Below are 16426 nucleotides of genomic sequence, written 5' to 3'. Positions count from 1 at the left end.
ATTCGGTATATAGAGCCTTAATTAACCCTTGCCCACGTGACCTCACTGTGCATAATAATCTCAGTATGCGCGACTGCCATTTTAAACTTGATTTTATTTCCTTCATTTATACCCCACATTTCTCCACAGTTGGGAGTCAAATCAGTTTACATAATTCTACTATCCTACATTTTATACTTACAACAACCCTGTGAGATAGATTAGGCTGAGAATGTGTGACTAGGGGGATTGTGGTTCAGTGGTAAAGCATCTGCGTAGCATGCAAGTTCAAACTCCGGTATCTCCAGTTTTTTTTTTTTTAAGGATCAGTAGTAGGTGATATGAAATATCTCTACTTGAGTCCCTGGAGAGTCACTGCCAGTTTGAGTAAACATTACTGATCTTGAATGACCAATAGTTCAGTATAAGGCAGCTTCCATGGCAGAGTGGGGATTCAAACCCAGATCCTAAATTCAAACCCAGATCCTAAATCCTAGTCTGACCATAAACCACTCTGTTCTTTCAAGGATTAAGATGAATTCCTCTACCAATGGCTGTTAGTCATGACGGTGAAATAAAATCTCTGTTTTTGGTGGTAGTATATCTCATAGCAGTTGCTGGGGATATGCAGTCGAGGAAAATACATTCATGACAAGATTTATAAACTCTCCAGAGGCATTTGGCTGGCCACAGCTGGAAAAAGATGTTGAACTAGATGGGAACTTGGTCTGATTCAGCAGGATTCTCCCCATACTCTTGCAAGTCCTTTTGATATCGGCCTCTGCCCTTCTTCATCCTTTCCCCTCCTTTCAGAGAATCAGGCATGGCTATATAATGTGGTAAATAATGTGTGTATATGGCTCCTATTTTAGGTCAGGAGGACAGAGAAGAGTATAAATAATCCCAGCTATATCTTTGTTAGGCACTGTATCTACTCACATTGGTTTGAAGACAGTTCAAAACACCTGAGTAGCAGGAAGTTAGGGGAATGTGCATGCTTTCTAATCTGTTTTTTGACTTCTGATGTATAGTACTTCAAATGTTGGACGGTTATTTAATTATTCAGTATTCAGTTATTCAATAAGTGAACTGGTGGAATCACGCACACACTTGTTTGTTTTTAAAAATGATTTTATTTTTTGTTTCCTGATGTGACTAAAGAAGAGTTAAGTGGCAGTCACAAGCAAGAAAATCTCTTCTTCATTTTGTCTCTCTTTCAGCATGGGGTTGGATTTCTCTGTAAAGGATAAAGCACATTTTTCCCGCTTCAGTGTGCACTACTGAATAATCCTATTTTTCTGCCTCAGTATGCATATACTAAATTTACAAAATATACATGTTGCCCTTTTCAGATGAAATGGTGATTGCGCAAACTGAGATGATTGATTATGCTTAGTGTGCTCTTCTGGCACTCAGGGTCAGTGCACCAGAAATCTAATGCCTGGGCTAGAAAAGGGCTAGAAGCAAAATGAGGTTTCCATTTGTTCTTGTGTTCTGTAGTTTCACTTTGTTGTTGTTGTTTTCCCTATTAGCCCATTTATGTGTGTACAGAACAAAACATTTTTACAAGTTGTACTTTTGGTTTTGAAAAACTTTTGGGGTGATTTTCTCCCTGAACCCACTGCCAGTTCTACCAATCAGACCTGAGAAAGGCAGGTGAGGATGTTTCCTGTAAAGCTATGCATGAAGTACATTCAACAGGAGGATTATTGATTGGCCAGGAGCAACCTAAACAATTAAAATTCTCCAGGGACTATGAACAACAGGGACTACAACAGTGTATCTATACAGTCCAAATGGGTAGGGGCGGGTTTGCCAGGTCCAGGTTGGGAAATTCCTGGAGATTTTGGGGGTGGAGCCTGAAGAGGGTGGGGTTTGGGGAGGGGAGGGGCCTCAGTGGGGTATCATTCCATAGAGTTCACCCTTCAAAGCAGCCATTTTCTCCAGGGGAACTGATCTTTGTTGCCTGGAGATCAGTTATCATTCCGGGAGATCTCCAGCTATCATCTGGAGTCTGGCAATCCTAGTGGGTACAGACTTACAGTGGGTTCAGAGAAATACAGGGAACCATCATAACCTTAACCTAGAAACATGGTTCCCAATCATTATACAAAATATCAGACTTACTTCCAAGCAACAGTGTTCAGGATTGAGATGTTCCTGTAATTAAGACAAGATATCTCTGGTTTCATATACCTAGATGGCTGATAGAGTGCTTGTGCTTGGAAGTGGAGGCAGAGAACATGCTCTGGCGTGGAAATTAGCACATTCGCCACATGTAAAACAGGTACTAGTTGCTCCAGGAAATGCCGGAACAGCTAACAGTGGCAAAATCTCTAATTCAGGTAAAAAGATTACTCCTAAAGAAATTAGTGTTATATTAAACATATATAATTTTAAAAAATACACATTGTGAAACATGTTTCTGTGATGTTTGAGAATATTTTTAATGTGAACTAACTAACCAGAAGGTGCATGCAGTAATACAAAACTCTGTATAATAAAACATTCGCCCTCATTCAGTTTGCAGTGCATTTCAAGTTCTGCAGATCAAGGGTGATCAACTTACAGTGCCCAAGCCAAATGTAGCCCACAAAGGAATTATATTTTTCCCTCAGCCAATTAAAAGTTATTAAGGGTGAGGGTTTTTAAAAGTGAAATTTAAAAATACAGAAAAAGGTATAGTTTCTAATACTATTAAGAGATTGTTACATTCTCCAGAGTTGTGTGCGGGTCAAGAGTTTTCACAATGTCATTTTACATCTCTTCCATAAATTATTTGTTTTATCAGTAATAATCCAACTCTTTATTATTTTATCATGCCCCCCAATGTGGTGTAATGGTAGAATATCAAGAGGGTCCAAATCTCCATTCAACCATACCATATATTTACTTACTGGAGGAATTTGTTTTGTTTGTTCGTTCATTTATACCCAGCCTTTCTCCCCAATGGGGACCCAAAGTGGCTCCTCCATTTTTACCTCCCAACAAACCCTGTGAAGTAGGTTAGGCTGAGAGGTAGGTTAGGCTCAAAGTCACCAAGCAAGCTTCTGTGGCAGAGCAGGGAATCGAACCTTGGTCACCTGGATCCTAGTCCATCACTCTAGCCACTACACTGCACTGCACAGTACTGCATTACACTGGGCCTGTAAGTCATTCACAGTAGAACCTGCCTCACAGGATTGTAGTAAAGATTAAATGGAAGACGGCAGAATTATGTATGCTACCCTGAGTTTCTTGATTTGAGAATAGTTTAAAAAACAACAGATTTTTTTTAAAGTCAGAGCTGGAAGCAGACAGAGAGTATGAGTTGAGTGAATCACCTTAGAGTGAAGGATCTTTTTGCCTGTGGCTGCTTGGTGTGGGGTAGGATCAAACTGCCATGTACGAGTGATTCTTCGCCTGCACCTTTACTCTGTATATTTGTAAATAAAGCAAATATTACAAAAATGCTGTAAGTATCCAGTGCTCTCTGATTCAAACAGAACCAACCCAAGCAGCACAGCCGCTGGAATTTCTTGGCATTCTGGGAAGTGAGGATCTTCCCTGTGGTCCAGCCTCGTGATGTTCTGGGAATATCTTGATGGTGATACACCAAGGGTGGGACAAAAGACATAGGCCTTACTCTCTCCAAACTCTGTACAATATTCCTGTCTGGATGTCTAGGGATATGGTGTTAATTATTAACCTGTACTATCTATTTCAGCTGTTTTAATTAGCAATCCTACTATCCTTGCCCAGTTCTGTAAAGATCATAACATTGGACTTGTGATTGCTGGACCAGAAGCTCTACTTGCAGCTGGTAAGATGAGAACACATAAGTTGTTAGGTGGGGGGGGGGATTAAGGACTTGATTTTAGTTGAAACACAGAAAGTCAATAGAGTGGCAGATGTGTCACAGCACAAAGTAAGGAACCCTTCTTAGAGGACACTGGACTGAATATTAAGCAAAAGGGGATGGAGCAGTTTGATGATAGGGCTAACATCTAAAGAGCTTCAAAATGATAAACACATTGCTAGACAATAAGAAAAAGTTCAGAACATTACCAGTATTTTATTAAAATATACCATACTTGTAATGTATAAAAGGTGAATTTTGCAGTTATAGGGTATTTGCCACCTCAGTTGGAATGAAAGGCAGACACAGTATTTGGGTTCTAAAATGGGCCGCTTTATTAAAATTAAACAATTAAACATAAACTACGGCAAGGGCCTAACTAGCAGTACAGGTCAGGCCCTGGGGTCACTCCTGGACCCCACCCTGACTTGTCTGGGCGAGACACTCACTGCCCCAGGTGCGAGCCATCCATCGTATGGCTGGGACCCGGCCTGGCCAGGCAAAGTGGTTCACCCCTTTAAAGTGCCGTGCCCACGATTGTCCAAAACTGGTATTTAGTCAATGGGGCACTATCAGCATGGTGGAACAGAACGCCTTGCCCCGGGCATTGATATATTTCTGTAGGGCCGCCACAGGGCACAAATCAGTGAAGGCACACAAGCCAAGTACCACATCCATCCATTATGCTGCTGGTCTGTTTTGGAGCGCCGTATTCTCAAGATCACCTGTTCCCCTTTAAATTTAACATCCGTTGCCATAAGGGCTCAGCCGGAGTCATCCCTAAGGGACTGAGGAACAAGCTCGCTAACTCTGACAGTGCCAAAAAACGCAATCAGAGAAGCAGCATTGAACAACAGCTCCTCAAAATGTGAATTACAAACCGTGGACTACATTGCTTTCAAACCCTGAAGAATGCCTGGAGAAATGGGATGTCTCACATCCCTGGGTGTAGCCGACTCCCGAGACCAACCCTCCAGCATCTTCCGAATGCAGAAGTCCCCAGTGGCGTCACCTAGGCCCTGGGCCTTGGAGGCAAAAGCTAAAGCAGCCAGTTGGCTCCTAATGTACATGACCCCATGCCCCTTACCTTTCTGGGCCACACAGAAATGCATAAAATGCTCAGTGGGGATAGGCCATAATTGGCGGAGACCTACCTCCAGCCTGAAACCTGCAAACTGCTGCACAGCCCGGTTGTACACCCTCCTGGTACTAGGGGCAAGGGCTAACTGAATGGCCCTAAAGGCTTCAGATTCCCAATCCTCCACAGCTCCTGGGACACCAGGGCTGGCACCAAATCAGCCTCAGGGGCAAGCTGCTGAAACCGGTCCATCTGCAGATGAGACAGGGCATCTGCTACCTCATTGTTTACTCCAGGGATGTACCTGACCAAAAACAATATGTTAAGGTGCAAGCACCTCAATGTTAAAAGCCCAGACCAGCTTCATGACCCTGGGCGATTTAGAAGAGAAGGAGTTCACTACCTGAACCACAGCCATATTATTGCACCAAAAGTGCACTGAGTGGTTAGCCAGATCCCTCCCCCACAAGTAAACTGCCACTAGGATTGGGAAAAATTCAAGGAAAGTCAGGCCAATCGTCGGGCCACCAAGCAGCACACCAATGCCCCCTGAAATAAACTCCAAATCGTATGGAACCAGATGCATCAGAGGAAATCTGTAGTTCCCCCTCCAACAACAGTTCCTGCCTCCAAAAGGAGACCCCATTAAAGCCACCCAAGAACTGGTGCCAAACCACAAGGTTCTCCCTCATACCTGCAGAAATGTGCATCCTATGCCAGGGGAGCCTAAAGGTCCCCATTGCATCACACAGACGCCTTAAAAAAGTTCTACCATGTGCCACCACCCTGCATGCAAAATTAAGGTGGCCTAACACCTGTTGCAGCTCAGTCTTCAGGCGTGCCCGCAAGTCTTGGAGCTTTTCAGCTGGCAGCCTGGAGGTTTGCTGCACTGTGTCCAATTTTATACCTAGAAGCGTCCGAACCGTCGCTGGGCCCTCCATTTTTTTGTGTGCAATGGGGACCCCCAGCTCATCCGTCTAAAAGACGAGCACGTTGCCCAGACTGTGGAGGCCCCACCAGGAGGAAATCATCTAAATAGTGGACGGTGTCACGGCAACACTGCCTACAACGCAAAGCCCATTCCAAGAACATACTAAAACGCTCAAAAACTACACATGAGATAGAACACCCTATTGGGAGGGCCCTGTCCATATAAAATTGACCCTCAAAGGCAAACTCCAGAAGTTCAAAGTCTTCTGGGTGGACTGGGAGAAGGCGAAATGCTGACTTAATGTCGCATTTTGCCATCTCCGCTCTCCAGCCACAACGCCTTACCACTTTGACACTTTAGGCAAAGGACATATAGCGCACCGAGCACAAGTGCTCAGGTATTGCATCATTAACAGAACCACCAACAGATAAGACAAATGGTGAATCAGCCGAAATTTACCAGCCGCCTTCTTAGGCACCACCCCCAAGGGGGAAATCCTCAAGGGAGGAACTGGAGGGGAAGGGAAAGGGACCCAAACCCTACCCTCAGCACATTCCTTGGCTATCTTGGCCCTAACAACATTCTCCATGCCAACCACTGAACGTAAGTTGGGTGACATGAAGGCACTTCTGGGACCCTGAAATGGGATCTGAAAACCAAACAGGAAACCTTGTAACACAAACTGGGCATCACCCCACCTAGGGGAGTCATCCAATATGGCCTCAAGTACCCTCACTTTTATTGGGCTGGGGCCCTTTTCCAGGACCCTGCTACCCAGTGTGGCCGCCCCCTCTCTTAGCAAATAACTTCTGTTGTTTGCAGGCAGTAAAGGGGTGTGGACCCCTGCAGATTGGGCATTCATGGCCAAATCTGCAGTTTTTTCGGCTGCATACCCTCTGTGAGGTAAACTCAAAGCAAAGCAGCCGGGACTGAACCGACTGCCCCGCGGGGCGCAGGAGCCAGCAATTGCTGTAGAGGTTCTCTGCACTATATGCCCACTGTCTGATCGAACCCCAATGTTGGACTTTGCCAGGGATATAAGTTGTAACCATAGCTGCTGGTACACCTGGTCCCATGGCAACAAAGGGTTAAGGACGACACACATCCTGAATTCTTCGTTGTATTGCAGCTAGCGACAGGGGCAGAGAAGCCTGCTAAGGCTCCAAACTCCGCCCCCTGAGCTAAGCCCCATATGCAGGGCACGCCTTCTGCCTTCCTCCTTCCAAGGAGGCAAAGAGCAGCTACCGGCCTGAGTGGCTGTTGCCACTGGCCGGGATGGTCGAATTTTAACAGAAGAGTTCTTTGAAGTACAAAACAGATGGCAGGCCTAGTTCAAACCGCCAAGTTCCTTGAACCTGGCATCAACATGTTGTCTGCTGTTCTGGAGCTCTGGGCAAGCTACTTTCAGATGATATCCCCCAGGGAACAAGCTGTACAGAATCAGAAATTATCACTCCCAAGTGTGAGCATTTGCCTGTGGATCTCTAATGGGTGAAAAAAATGATATTTCAAAATCTACCCTAAAAATTATCTTGTTGGGTCTGAGTTGAGCATCACTCAGAAAGATCCTGGGAAGTTCACAGGCAGAACATAATGGAAATAGTTATCACAGTTTGTCCATAGGATCTGGTAATTGAAGACATCCTACCTTGGAACTTCATTCTTAAGTGGTCATGGCTACTAACCATGGATAGACTTATTCCCTATTAGTCTAGTGCTGTTTAAAGGCCATACATGCTAGTGGCTATAAAACATCTGGAGGTGGTGGAGCGTGCCCTCAAGTCACAGCTGATTTATGGTGACCCCTGGCTAGGTTTTCATGGGAAGAAACTAACAGAGGTGGATTGTGTACAAATTCCATTAGGTAATTATAAAGCTAGGGACTGGCAATTTTTTTGAAAGAACTGAAAATGGTGTGGTATCATATATATCTTTTTCTATAGCATATGTAGGTTTTCTTTGTTTCACAGATTTTACAAGGTCTGGAGACTATAAAATCCTGCAAAACCTGTTCACCACGATCATGAGTCTGCACAGTAATGCAACAATGCTGCTCTTGTATCACTTTCTGAAAAGCTGTCATTATCTCTACCTGAATTGAATCAAGAAACACAATCAAGAGCCAGTTCGGTGTAGTGGTTAAGAGCGTGGGACTCTAATCTGGAGAGATTCCCCAGTTCTCCACTTGAAGCCAGCTGGGTGACCTTGGGTCAGTCACAGCTTCTAGGAGTTCTCTCAGCCCCACCCACCTCACAGTGTGATTATTGTGGGAATAATAATAACATACTTTGTAAAACCACTCTGAGTGGATGTTAAGTTGTCCTAAAGGGCGGTATATAAATCGAATGTTATTATTATTATGTTATGTTACTTTTGATTGTCCTAAACCTACTGCCAATCAATTTAATCAGAGGATTCCCAAGTTTGTGTTTTGGGGGATAGTATTCTGTTTACCCCTTCTATTCTCTCCTGTTACTTGTCTTTCTTTTTCTAAAGTAAAAAAAGGCCCAAGCTCTTAAGCCTTTCCTTTTAAAGGCAATCTAAGAAGTTTTGACTGAGCCTTGTCAGTATTTCATTACTAGGAATTGTTGATGGTTTGAAAGCTGCAGGAATTAAATGTTTTGGGCCGACAGCCAAGGCAGCTCAACTGGGAACAAACAGAAGCTTTGCTAAAACCTTTCTTGATCATTATGGAATCCCAACAGCAAGATGGAAAGCATTTACCAATCCCCAAGAAGCTTGCACTTTTATTACCAGGTAAATGTTGTTTTTCTCAGTTAGTCTGCTGTTTAACTCATTTGATGATTGTGTGCAATTCCACAAGCTGGATAAATCATGAACTGTTGGCCAAAAAAACAATGCTCATCTTAAAATTGCTATAAGGTGGTACATAACGTGAATAGTAACTTGTTAAAATCTATTTCAAGTAGAGTTTTTGCATACCTGCCTTTTCCTGTACTAATACTGTGAAACTTTATGGTCTGTTAATCAAGTAACATTAAGGAGGAGGAGAAAATTGTATACATTGTCCTAAGCTCAATGTGGGAAAGGGCAAGATAAAAAATGTTGTAGATCAGCAGTTGTCAAATTGGGGTCCAGGGACCTCTGGGGGTGTCTGAGAGTACACCAAGTGTTTGCGAGAGCTTTGTAATGGAAGAGGGTGGTGAGTCTTTCTCATACTCATCCAGCTAACGTAAAAACGGAACCCTCACAGTTTTCTAGAAATGATGGGCAGGACTCTGTACTTCAGGGGAAGGGGACAGACTTGGCTTCCTCTTGTTTGAATGGCAAGAACTCAAAGAACTGCCACCACCCACTTGTCACCTACATTTCAGATTACTTCAGAGCATAAGCTAGAAAGCAAGCTGACTGGTCAACCCTAGGAACTCTAATTGGCTGAGCTGTATCAGTGACTTACAGTCCTAGTACAGTCAAAATAGGTGCTCAAATATAACATAGAATGGTTTTCACTTTTTTCCAATATAGTGTAGGGTGGCCAGTCTTCAGATGGTGCCTGGAGTTCTCCCAGAATTAAAACAGATCTCCAGAGTACAGAGATCTGGTCCCCTGGAGCAAATGGCTGCTTTGGAAGGTGGATTCTGTGGCATCACATCCCTGCTGAGCTCCATCCCTTCTGCCCTTGCCAGCTCCACCCCCAAATCTCTAGGAATTTCCCAGTCTGGAGTTGTCAACTCACACTACCCTGGATACATACCCAATAACTGTCAATTGTGGTTTTCAACTGAGTACTGAAAAGTTCTGATTTGGAGTGATGCTGATTTTTTTCTATTTATATGAGCATTTCTAAAAGTTCTTTCGTGTCCTTTCCCAACCTGGCTCAGCTAGCTTTCTGGCTAGAAGTTATTAACCAGTAAAGAAGTTTCTTGCAGCCTTTGGTGCAAAGTCCCTTCCAGTCAAGGGATGAGATTGATTAGAAGCAGAGTTGCCAACAGGACTGGGGTAAATGTCTAGTCGTTTGAGTAGAAGTTTAATGGAATGTTTTTTACTAGGAGATAATTATTTATTTTCATGCCATGGAAAGCTTTAATTGTCCCTTTCCACAGATTAAGCCTCTGTTAAAAGGGCATACTATTCTACTCCAGTTGGGAACCCTATTTATTGATTGATTGATTTTGATTTATACCCCACCCTCCCCACAGATGGGCTCAGAGCAGCTAACAACATTAAAAAAATACATTAAAAGTCAAAAAACCATAAAATCAATAATAATTTTTAAAAGTAATTAAAATAGTCCAGGAGCAGGCTATTTAAACAACAAATTAGAAGTCTTTTGAGTTGTAGCCTTCTAGAATCAGCCACCCTCTGAAACCTGAAACCCAGTAGGCCATGTACAGACATTACAAATATTTCCTTGAAATGTACTTTAAAGTGTACTTGATAAGGGTTTTGTTTTAGCAATATTGTTTTAAAACACAAGACATGCCTCAATGGGGCATACATGGCTCGCTATGCATGCTTTGAAAAGAGGCTGTCTGTCATGTAATGTGAGCCTTCAGGGAAGGATGGGTGGGCATGGGGGTTCATCATGAAGACCTTTTAAATTAAATTGTGGGTCCCTCCATTGAGACAGACAGGTAAATAATGCAGATCAGAACCACAGCTATTTGTCTGGTAAGCTAGCATGGCATAGTAGCTAGACTTGGATCTGGGATAACCAGGTTCAAATCTGCACTCTGCCATGGAAGCTTGATGGGTAACCTTGAGCCAGTCATAGACAAGGTTTCTAATTCCAGTTTGGGAAATTCCTGGAGATTTGTGGGTGGTGCCTGAGGACAGCAGTTTGGGAAGGGAATGGACCTCAGTGGGATATAATGCTGTAGAGTTCTCCAAAGCCATCATTTTCTCCAGGGAATCTGATCTGTGTAGTCTGGAGTTGAGTTGTAATTGCAGGAGAACTCTAGGCCCCACCTGGAGGCTAACAACCCTAGACAGATACTCTCAGCCTAACGTACCTCACAGAGTTGTGAAGATAAAATGGAGGAGAGGAGGACAATGCAAGCTGCTTTCCCATTGGGAGGAAAAGCGGGATATAAATGAAGTAAAATAAAATAAAATAAGAACATTTGAGGATGATGTTAGTTGTGTTAATATAACCATTTGCCTTTATCATATTTTAAACCTTTTACGATGCAATGTGATACCACTTTCCTCTAAAGTACTGTCTTCATTTGAAGTGCAGATTTTCCTGCATTGGTGGTAAAATCTAGTGGTCTTGGTCCTCAAAAAGAAGCAATTCTTGCATCCAGTATAGAGGAATCCTGCAAGGCAGTGCAAGAGATTCTTCAGGTGAATTCCAAAACAACAGTGATGTATTAGTAAGGTCTTTGCATTAGGACCAACCATTATTATATATTTTCTGTGTTAAATCTATTGTGTGCTAGATGCTAATTTCTCTTATATTATTTTTAAGCCTTCTGTAAATCAAAGCAAAACCATGACCACTGTCATTTGTGAATTACCTTGAATTTTGTTGTATATACAGGTTTTTGATCTATCCATTCCACCTATCCCCTTCCTCACAAATTTCACAAAGGCCATCTGTTGGCTTTTATTCATTCACTAGCAAGAAAGCCTGTTGTGAGAAAAAAAATACAATGAGCTCTAGAAAGGAGAGGGTGGGCAGGAGGGCATTCCCTCCTCCTCTGTCACTGATCCCGAGTGGGTGAAGGGAGGGCAGACATTTCTACCTACTCCCTTCCTGATCCCAGCTGGGTCAAGGGCAGGTGGGCATTTTCCCCTCTCTGCTCCTGACCCCACCTGGATGAAGGCAGGGTGTGGGCATTGCGGGGTGCGGGCAGGGTGCAGGCATTGCTCTGCTCCTGATCTTGGCTGGGTGAAGGGGGGAGCGGGCACTGCCACCTGCTTTGTTCCTGATCCAAATCAAAAAGAACAGGGGCGCCTTTACCCAAAACAGACACTGTAACAAACACACAAAGGGAAGGCAATATTGATCGAAAATGAAATTCCAAAATGATCAATTATAAACACTAATGGTGATTTATAATGCAATCATAAAGTGCGAATGCATAGTGAACCAATCAGTGCAAATCAATATATACATCCAATCAATATACAAAACAATGAACATGTATATATAGTTAGCAATAAGCATCAAACGGCAAATGAGCTACAAAATAGTCCAACTGGTGCATTGCCACCTGCTCCACTCCTGATCCCAGCTGGGTCAAGATGGGGGGCAGGCATTGCCACCTGGGTGAAGACAGAGGGCAGGCATTGCCACCTGCTCTGCTCCTGATCCCAGCTGGGTGAAGGCAGGGGTGGGCATTGCTTCCTGCTCCACTCCTGATCCCAGCTGGGTGAAGGCAGAGCGCATGCATCGCCACCTTCTCCACTCCTGATCCCCGCATGGAATTACCACTATGGCACGGTCTCTGGAGGTCTGGGCTGCCTCATCTGGTCTTCCCTCCACAGCAGCGTCCTCTAGTGGCACACCAGGGTAGGAAGTGAGTTGTCTTGAATACACTTAACCTTTTATATAGTAGGATTTATTTATTTAAAATATTTATTAGGCACCTTTCCACTTTATTCTGTAAGGCAGCTTACAGTATAAAATATAAATAACCAAAACAACATTTATAAAATATAAAACAAATAATTAAAATATAAACAACCAAAACAATTAAAAACAGAAGTTAAAAAAAGTTTAAAATACATCTAAAAAGCTATCCTAAATAAAATAGTCTTCAGCTGAATCCTACAGTTAGAAAGTGAGGGGACCAGGTACAATCTCTCTGTGGGGAGATCGTTCCACAAACATGGGACTGCCATTAAAAGGCTTTTTCCTACATACCCAAGCTTCTTTGATTGGTGGGACAGTCAGGAAGGCCTCTCTCTGTGATCTTAACTCCCAGGAAGGTATAGGAGAAGACAGTCCTTCAGATAGTCTGGTCCCAAGCCATGTAGAGCTTTATAGGATAAAACTAAAAGCTTGAACTAGGCTCAAGAGTGGATTGGTAGCCAATGTAGTAGTTGTAATATTGAAGTCATCACACGTTCCTGATAGCTGGCCCCGACCAGCAATCTAGCTGCAGCATTCTGTACTAGCTGCAGCTTCTGAACCATCAAGGGTAGCCCTCCATAGAGCATATTACAATAGTCCAGTCAAGCAGTACTCCTAAGCTGTGACCCTGACTTTTCAAGGAATGTGTAACCCCATCTAAGTCAGGAGAGATCTCACGTTGCTGGTCTGTCTTTCAACTAACCCAGAGAACCTCCATCTTGTCAGAATTAAGCTTCAGCTTGTTCACCCTCATCCAGCCTGTTATTGACTCCAAGCACCAGTTCAGAACATCAACAGCATCCTTGGAATTAGATGGAAAAGAAAGGTGTAGAGCTGGGTATCTTCTGAAGGTTGGTGACACTACAGCCCAGACCTCTTGATGACCTCTCCCAGTGGCTTCCTGTAAATATTAAATGACATGGAGGATAATATTGAGTGCTGTGGGGCTCCATAGGTCAATGGCCCTGGAGTAGAACAGGTCTCCCATTACCACCTTCTAAGTCCAGACACCCAGATAGGATTCGACCCAGCTTAACGCTATTCCTCTTAGCCCAAGGGTCAAGAGGTGATTCAGAAGGATACCATGGTCAATGTACCATGTACAATTCAACACATTGTGCTGAATTTCATAACGGGACATCAGCTGAAATGAATAATAGTCAAGCAGTTGAGGTCATCTCTTTCCCATTCATATCTCCAGAATGCTGCCAAGCTGCCTGCTTTTTTGCCTGCTTTTTTCCATTGCTTTATAGGTCTAAGATCCCATAGAAACATTCTGATATATACAAAATACTTTTATGTGATAAAACCTGCAAATAATATCTAATAAAAATGTTCTAAAAGTTGAGCTCACAGCTCTTGAAGAAAATCTGGATTTCATGAAGATTTATCTGTGAAGGAAAAACAGTAGTTATTTATATTTAGGAATTATCTAAAGGCAACTTTTTTCATTAATAAGGGCAAATTAAAAGAAAGAAGATCTGACTACTGCGTATCATATTTATAACACAGGGCAACATTTTTGGAGACACCAGAGAGACAGCCATCATTGAAGAACGTCTTACAGGAGAAGAGTTTTCTGTATGTTTTTCATTAAATAATATGATCAGAATTATTGTCATTCATTTGGATTGTTAATTTCCTGTTTTTAAAAGTTGTTTTTTGTGCTTAGTATGATGTTGGGTACAATATCAGTGATCAATAGTAATTTATTAATTGTAATTTACACTGGTTTCTCACTTAGCAAATAAGTCCAGGGGTACTATAAAACTCAGTGAATTGATGACTGCTGCTTACAGGAGGAAACATCAGGCATTGTTTTGATGAAAACAACCAACCTTTAAAAATAGTAGAGTCCTGTAGCACTAACCATGTTTATCGTAGTATAAGCTTTTGAGAACCACAGCTCTCTTTGTCAGATCTGACCACAGCTCTGTTTGTCAGATCTGACAAACAGAGCTGTGGTTCTCAAAAGCTTATGCTACAATAAACTTGGTTAGTTTTAAAGGTGCTACAGGACTCTTTACTATTTTGCAACTACAGACTAACACGGCTAACTCCTCTGGATCTGAACCTTTAAAAATAGATCCAAAGTGCCAGTGAGAGGCACCAATGAGAGGGTAAAGTTAGGCTGCCAACTTTCAATGACCGCTTGCAGATGTGCCTTTATTAGCCGCCTTATCTACAACTATTAGCTGGTGATAATGTTCATCTCTCTGCTGTGAAAAGCATCACCAGCTAATTCTTGTCGATCAAACTGCAGTTACAGTTGGCAGCTATGCAAATTGCTGATTGAAATGAGTATATTTGTGCATTGTGGATTGTCTATCTATTTCTTGCATTTCCTCACAGTGCTTATGTTTTGTGGATGGAGTCGCTTTTGCTACCATGCCACCAATCCAGGTCCAGAAGCAACTGCTAGATGGAGACCAGGGTCCAAGCACCATAGGAATGGGAGCTTATGGTCCCGTATCGCAGGTAAAATGAGGTTTGTTTCAAAAAAGGATTTCTTGTGGAAAAGCTCAGTCTTGTTTTTTTAAAGTACTACTACATTCGGTTTTCCCTAGCAACCCTTCCATAGTGCTGCGGCAGTGGTTTCTCCCTACCACAGTGCAGTGCAACGAAACAGTGGAGCATAAAAATATATTCCTCTTATCATTGTAGAGCATTTATAGGAATTTAAGTCCTATCAAAATCATTAAACCCAAGTTAGTTCGTTTCATGCCTTAAAGGTTTTCACCAGGCATGCAGGTATAATTAGATGGTTTTGTTTCCTTATCCAAATTAAAGATCCAATCATATCATTGCTTCATGTTTAAAATCCATAGAATGATCCACATTCTAATAAATAACTTATGCTACCTCAATAAGTATAATTATGAGCAGTAATTTTTAATATATCAGTATAAGTTGATTTTACTTTGATCAGAAGCCTTTCATGGAGGATTTTCAATACGATGGTTGTTGGGGGTTTTCCGGGCTGTATTGCCGTGGTCTTGGCATTGTAGTTCCTGACGTTTCGCCAGCAGCTGTGGCTGGCATCTTCAGAGGTGTAGCACCAAAAGCGTCTTTTGGTGCTACACCTCTGAAGATGCCAGCCACAGCTGCTGGCGAAACGTCAGGAACTACAATGCCAAGACCACGGCAATACAGCCCGGAAAACCCCCAACAACCATCGTTCTCCGGCCGTGAAAGCCTTCGACAATACATCGATTTTCAATACGTTTGTTTTCTGTTCATTAGATTTCTGAAGTTCTTCTAGAAAAAATTAAAGGCACTCTTCTTCAACATATTCTTAATAGTATGAAGCAAGAAGGCATATCTTATGCAGGTAAAACATGCACATTGATTAATGATGTTCCTTTGGAGTTATTTTGTGCTACATTTACATGTAACACTTTCCCGCTATTTCTGGATTGCTTTAAGAATTTTGTATTAGATGTTCAGAATATTGAAAGCTTTTATTCTTGTATCCTTTATGCAACAGAATTATTACAATCATAGAGATGACAATCCATTTTATGTATGGAAAACTTGATCTCTCATCCAATCTACCAATCTGTCATGTAGCACTTCACCTTAGTGTAGTAGTCTAGTTGTATGTGGTTTAAGACATTTATGCTGCAATTCTAAAGAGACTTTCCTGGGAGTAAGCACTACTGAATAATATGAGAGTTACATCTTAGACCTGATTAGGATTGCTTCCATAGAGAGCAGTCTTAAAGGAGTCCACTCAGAATTAAGTCCCATTTTATTCAGTGGTGCTGCTTACTCCCAGGAAAGTGTTGTCATTGATTGTACAGTTAAGAGCACAATTCTATGCTGAATTATTCCAGTCTAAATCCATTGTTTGTTTAATTAGCTTGCATCATTCTGTGATTCTTCTTTTTTCCATCCAGGCATACTACAAATAGATTTAATTCTTACCAAAGATAGTGTGAAAGTCTTAAGCTTTAACAGTCATTTTGGTGATCCTCAGTGCCAGGTAAGACAAATTCTATGAATCACTGCTATGAACCACTGTTTCAGCAAATAAGTATTTTGCACTAGATATAATTT

General features: G+C 42.3%; 1 protein-coding gene across 1 annotated transcript in view; it reads left to right on the top strand.

Annotated features, from left to right (window-relative positions):
• Window positions 1–2179: 2179 nt before the first annotated feature.
• Window positions 2180–16426, top strand: part of LOC129326119 (trifunctional purine biosynthetic protein adenosine-3-like) — a 40559-nt gene continuing 26312 nt past the window's right edge. Inside the window, exons 1-8 of the mRNA XM_054974263.1 lie at window positions 2180–2324; window positions 3686–3781; window positions 8409–8583; window positions 11022–11133; window positions 13880–13948; window positions 14720–14845; window positions 15611–15698; window positions 16267–16352. Of these exons, the coding sequence (XP_054830238.1) occupies window positions 2180–2324; window positions 3686–3781; window positions 8409–8583; window positions 11022–11133; window positions 13880–13948; window positions 14720–14845; window positions 15611–15698; window positions 16267–16352 (897 nt within the window). The remainder of the gene's footprint in view (window positions 2325–3685; window positions 3782–8408; window positions 8584–11021; window positions 11134–13879; window positions 13949–14719; window positions 14846–15610; window positions 15699–16266; window positions 16353–16426) is intronic.

Source organism: Eublepharis macularius, chromosome 3 (genome assembly GCF_028583425.1).
Source record: "Eublepharis macularius isolate TG4126 chromosome 3, MPM_Emac_v1.0, whole genome shotgun sequence".
Classification (NCBI taxonomy): Eukaryota; Metazoa; Chordata; class Lepidosauria; order Squamata; family Eublepharidae; genus Eublepharis; species Eublepharis macularius.
The sequence above is the reverse complement of the archived record's forward strand: the minus strand, read 5'-3'. Positions and strand labels throughout refer to the sequence as shown.